The sequence below is a fragment of the Chelonoidis abingdonii genome, unplaced genomic scaffold, assembly GCF_003597395.2.
Source record: "Chelonoidis abingdonii isolate Lonesome George unplaced genomic scaffold, CheloAbing_2.0 scaffold3401, whole genome shotgun sequence".
Lineage (NCBI taxonomy): Eukaryota > Metazoa > Chordata > Testudines > Testudinidae > Chelonoidis > Chelonoidis abingdonii.
In genome coordinates this window covers 1-4,505 of record NW_027427662.1, presented here as the reverse complement: position 1 = coordinate 4,505, position 4,505 = coordinate 1, and the positions used below count along the sequence as shown (strand labels likewise).

General features: G+C 52.6%; 1 protein-coding gene across 1 annotated transcript in view; it reads left to right on the top strand.

Annotated features, from left to right (window-relative positions):
* Positions 1-3,411, top strand: part of LOC116819008 (uncharacterized) — a gene marked incomplete at its 3' end in the record, with an annotated part of 7,327 nt that extends 3,916 nt beyond the window's left edge. The window contains 2 exon segments of the mRNA XM_075061473.1: positions 2,447-2,498; positions 3,183-3,411. Coding sequence (XP_074917574.1) covers positions 2,447-2,498; positions 3,183-3,411 — 281 coding nt within the window.
* Positions 3,412-4,505: the final 1,094 nt, after the last annotated feature.

The following is a 4,505-nucleotide window of genomic DNA, read 5'->3' as shown; positions in this document are numbered from 1 at the left end:
CTATAATCCTAGACTATCTTCTATCTACCTATATTCCACCTTCCATCACGTATCAGCTGAGCTTGTGCAGTACAGTTAGAACCATCACATTCCTAACCATTGGGGAAGCCAGAGCCATTGTGTTATCGGGCATGCCAGGAGTGAGGCTGGCCCTTCACCTCTATTACCGGGGTCCTCAAGGAGGGTGTGAGTATGTTAGGGTAAGTACTATATAGGAATGTGACCCGAGTTCTGGAATTCCTTTACTGTTTTGAAATCAATAAGTTTCATAGCACTTATTATTCTTGTGTTACTTTCAGTAAAGCTTTTATCAATTTGGTATTGCTCAGTGCGAATGTTTTTGTCGAGCACCCCGAGAGTCCTCCCCCGATATAGAACTCTCTGAGTTCTTGACCCTGTAAATCTGAATTGGACAAGAACCTATAGGATCTTCTGGTCGGAAGTGCCAGTGGCGAGCCATAACAACTAGCCCATAAAATTCAGATCAACATCTGTTGGGACTGGGAGAAACCTGATGTGGTGTGATTGTGACAAAAGGTTATTTTAACCTAAACGTCCATTCGTCTGGATGGCAAGGTAGCCTGGAGTCTAAAGGGGACTGTCGGTGACTCCATGGTAAGACTGGTAGAGTGATCCTGGAGTGACAATTTGTTACGGCTTGGTGAAATCACCAATTGGGTGTCTGCTTTGTTTTCTGAAAGCGTGACCTGATATGGCACTCACAACTGTGAGCCACTCCAGGCAGCATGACACCATCTACACAACTGTCAAATAGGGGGGGGGAGGGGATCTTCCTAAAAATTCCTCCAGACAAAGGGAAAGAGAACAAGGATGTTGTTAAAATAAAAGCTGATCTTAATATTTTACAATTCAAATGCTAGAACTGCTTTTCCTCCTTTCTGTCTCTGATAAGGGTTTAAAGGATTTTAATGGTGTTGTCATGGTATACGCTGGCTAAGGTCTCTGGGGACCAAACACTGACCATTTACAACTGTTTAATGTTGAACATAACAGAGGTCATGTTACACCTTTGACTCTTAGGCCTACATATTCCATCAGATAATGTAACAGTGCTCTTACAGGCCAATACTCACCTTTTGCAGGCACTGGAGTCTGGAGATAAGACAAAGAACAGAGCATTCAGTTGGGAACGCAGGAGGAGGTGACTGCAGACACAGCTCCAGGCTGAGGGTTGTAGCTACGCCTGAGCTAGCTTTAACAGAGGTAGCTCAAGTCCCAGAGCAGTGAGGATGCGGCAGCACAGGCCAGCCCTTGAGTAATTCCCCAGGGGTTCTGGGCCGGCTTGTACAGCTTATACACATTGTGATTGCGGTGGAAACATACCCAATACTGCCAGCCTCAGGAGAGACACATTCATGTGTCTGACCCCCAAAATCATGACACTTTTTACAAAATCAGTTTTTTAGTCTGTCTTGTGACTTTGTAATTCCTCTCTAGTCCTCTGTCAATGTGTGCGTGGATCATTTCAGGTGGAAAAGTCAATCTTTAATGCACACAAAATGCACGGCACTCCCTGGCTGCTCCGATGGCAACTCCACTCCCCGTCTCCAGCCTCCTTCCCCCTCACACAGGGGAACTGCCATCCATTTCCTATGGCTGTCCTGACCCAGCAGCAGCACTTCTCTGCTCAGCCTCCACGGCACCACTTCCCCGACTCCCACTTCCCTTGTCTGCCACTGTCCCAGACCCTCTGTCTGCTCTAGGGCCAGGCTTACATAGAGGCAGGGCTGCTCTGTGTCCTCCGCCCCAAGGCTCTTGCACTGATCTCTGCCCACATGCCCACCCTGAGAAACTGCAGAACCAGAGTTCCTTTTCGTGTCATCGCCAAAACCCTCACTCACAACCAGTTCACGAGAGCTGGCAACACTGCCACACTCCCTTCCCCTGGCTCCTGAGCGAGGACTCCTCCTCCCCACAACTGCCCCATCTTAGGGGAGCTGCCCCCAAACCCATCCCTGTCTTCTGCACCACTCAGCCTCACTCCTGCCCCCCATCCCCATACAATTCCTAAACCTGCTTCCTGCCCCCCAGTGCCCTGCTCCTCTTCAGGATCCTCATTCACAATGTCCCAGCTGCTCCTTGCAGTCGCTGTGCCCTGACCAGCCCCCGGTGTCACAGACTCCCAGAGCGCATGCAGGGAGAGGGCAGAGAGCACAGGTGTGTTACTGACAGGGAAGTGGTTTGTGTCCCTGACTTGATCACACTGAGTTAGATGGTGGTGTTTTAAATGCTCAGGAGACAGACAGATGCCTTCTACAGACCCGGAAACCCAGAGCTGGGTGGTGCATGTGGGGGCTTTGCAGAGTCAATGCAATAAGATATTGGCTTGGCCCCAGGTAGCAGCAGGGAGCTGGACTCTGCCCAGCCTGATGGTCCCTGCAGGCTGGCAGCTCCCTCAATAATCATTGACTTTATTCTTTTCCAGCAATTGAAGAACTTGGTGTCCAGGCATCCAAACCTGGTGATCATTGCGCTAGGTGGGTGCCCTGCCCTGGACCCAGAGTTGAGGTTCCCTTCCCTGGATTATGTTGTTCCCTGTTCCCTGTCCCTCTCCATAGCCCCTGTTCCCTGCCCTCCAGATCTCAGTGGGGAGAATAGGACCGGAGTCAATAATCACCTGGAGCCCACTGACTCCTTACCCAGCCCCAGAGAAGGTAGGTGTGAGTGGGGAGCCCTACAGAGGTCGGATAGACCTGGGTGGGCTGGGAAAGCCTCAGGGCCACCACATGCCAGATGCCTCATGTGACAATCACACCTGAGCAGCTCTGTCATGCAGTCCACCTCTGGGATGGAGCCTCACACATCCAGCTGATCAGTTCTCTCACCTACAATGCATTCAAAAATAGTTTTAGATCATTCCAGTTCTTTGCCTAATGTAGATCAACTACACACATCTGAAATATTCACTAATTACAATAAATTTGGGGTTTTTAAATCTACTACTAAGTTTGTCCAGATAACTAATCATTATTATTTTTTAATTTTCATTATCCTTTCCTATTGCCCCAGTACAACTCCACTTCTCTGGACCCAGCAGCAACTTTTCCTCACAACTTCCACCCCGTCTCCTACCTCTCATTCCCGCTGGGAGAGGGGTGTGCTATTGGGTGACATGAGGGAGGAGGAATCATGCACCTGAACCCCCTGCTCTGTCTCTATAGAAGCTACAGACCCAGCCAGCGTCAAGGCGGCAGCAACCAGAGTTGAGGAGCATCTGAAAAGCTCGGGGCTGAATCTGTTGATAAACAAAGCTGGGATAGCGAGGCTGAGCACACTAGAGTCTGAGACAGCGGAGGGCATGTCCCTGGTGTACGCAACCAACGTGACAGGGCCCCTGCTGGTGAGCCAGGTAAGGGCCCCGACAGAGGGCAGGTTGCCAGCTGCATTGGGGTTAAGGGATCTGGTTAAGGGGTCAATGAGCCAATCCAGGCAGGGCCCTGGGGTGGGGGCAACGCCCATCCCACCTGAGAAATGGGCCTGGAGTTTCAGATCCACAAGCGGCCTAGGTGTTGTGACGCTCCCGAGAGAGCCAGGGGAAGAGCCATGCGATGCACAGACCCAGGCACGTTATAAAAACGGCCACACTGGCCCCCCCTAGGAGCCTGTCTCACTGAGGGGCCCAGGGAACTTTTCCAGCAGAAATTCAGGCTCCCGTGAGATGAGGTGGTGATAGTTTCCAGTGTATCCTTTCTCTGTGACAAATAGTCCCCAGTGGAATCGTTAGCAAGCATGATGGAAAGGGGCCCCCCTGTGCAAACAGCATCTGTTGCTGGTTAGCTTCAGTCTCATGCATAGGCAGTGAGTTCCATACCCATGTGGAGCCCGGGCCCCGGCAATATTCAGAGCCAGGGGCCCAGCTCCAGCAATATGTGGGGCCGGGTGTCCCCCTCCACCTGTGGCCCCCCCATGTCTCCCCAAGGTCCCACGGCTCCCAACTTGCTGCCGCCCCGACACCCTTTCTGGCCCGACAGAGGCAGTCACTGACCTTTCGTTCGCCTCTTGCAGCTGCATGTTGCCTCCCTGCAAGCAACTCTGGCCGCAGCGTCCTAGCCCCCAGAGTCCTGCCAGGCAGACGACTCTGAGCCTGCCCTTCCCCCTCAGACCTCCCTTTTCTGGCACGACCCATCACCAGCATCAGCCCCGTCCTCCCTCACTCTGCAATTCGCTGGCTCCCTCCCATTGCAAAGGAGGCAGCCCCAATCCTCCTCCCCAATAAGCTACAAGTGACTGTGTGCTGCTGCCGAGGTGGGGCAGGAAAGGGGGGCTCCTCCCCCAGAGCTTGTGCTGCTGCCAGGCGAAGCGGCTGAGTGGGACCTCCTCTCTGGCCCACTGTCCTGGAGCAGCTGCCTGCATCCAAACACTCATCTTCCACTCTGCCCCACCCCAGAAGTCCACCACCCCGCCAGAGCATTTCACCCCCTACCGCATCTCTCAATATTGGCCAAACCTGGCCCCTCAATAGCAACCCCAAACACCTGACTGAT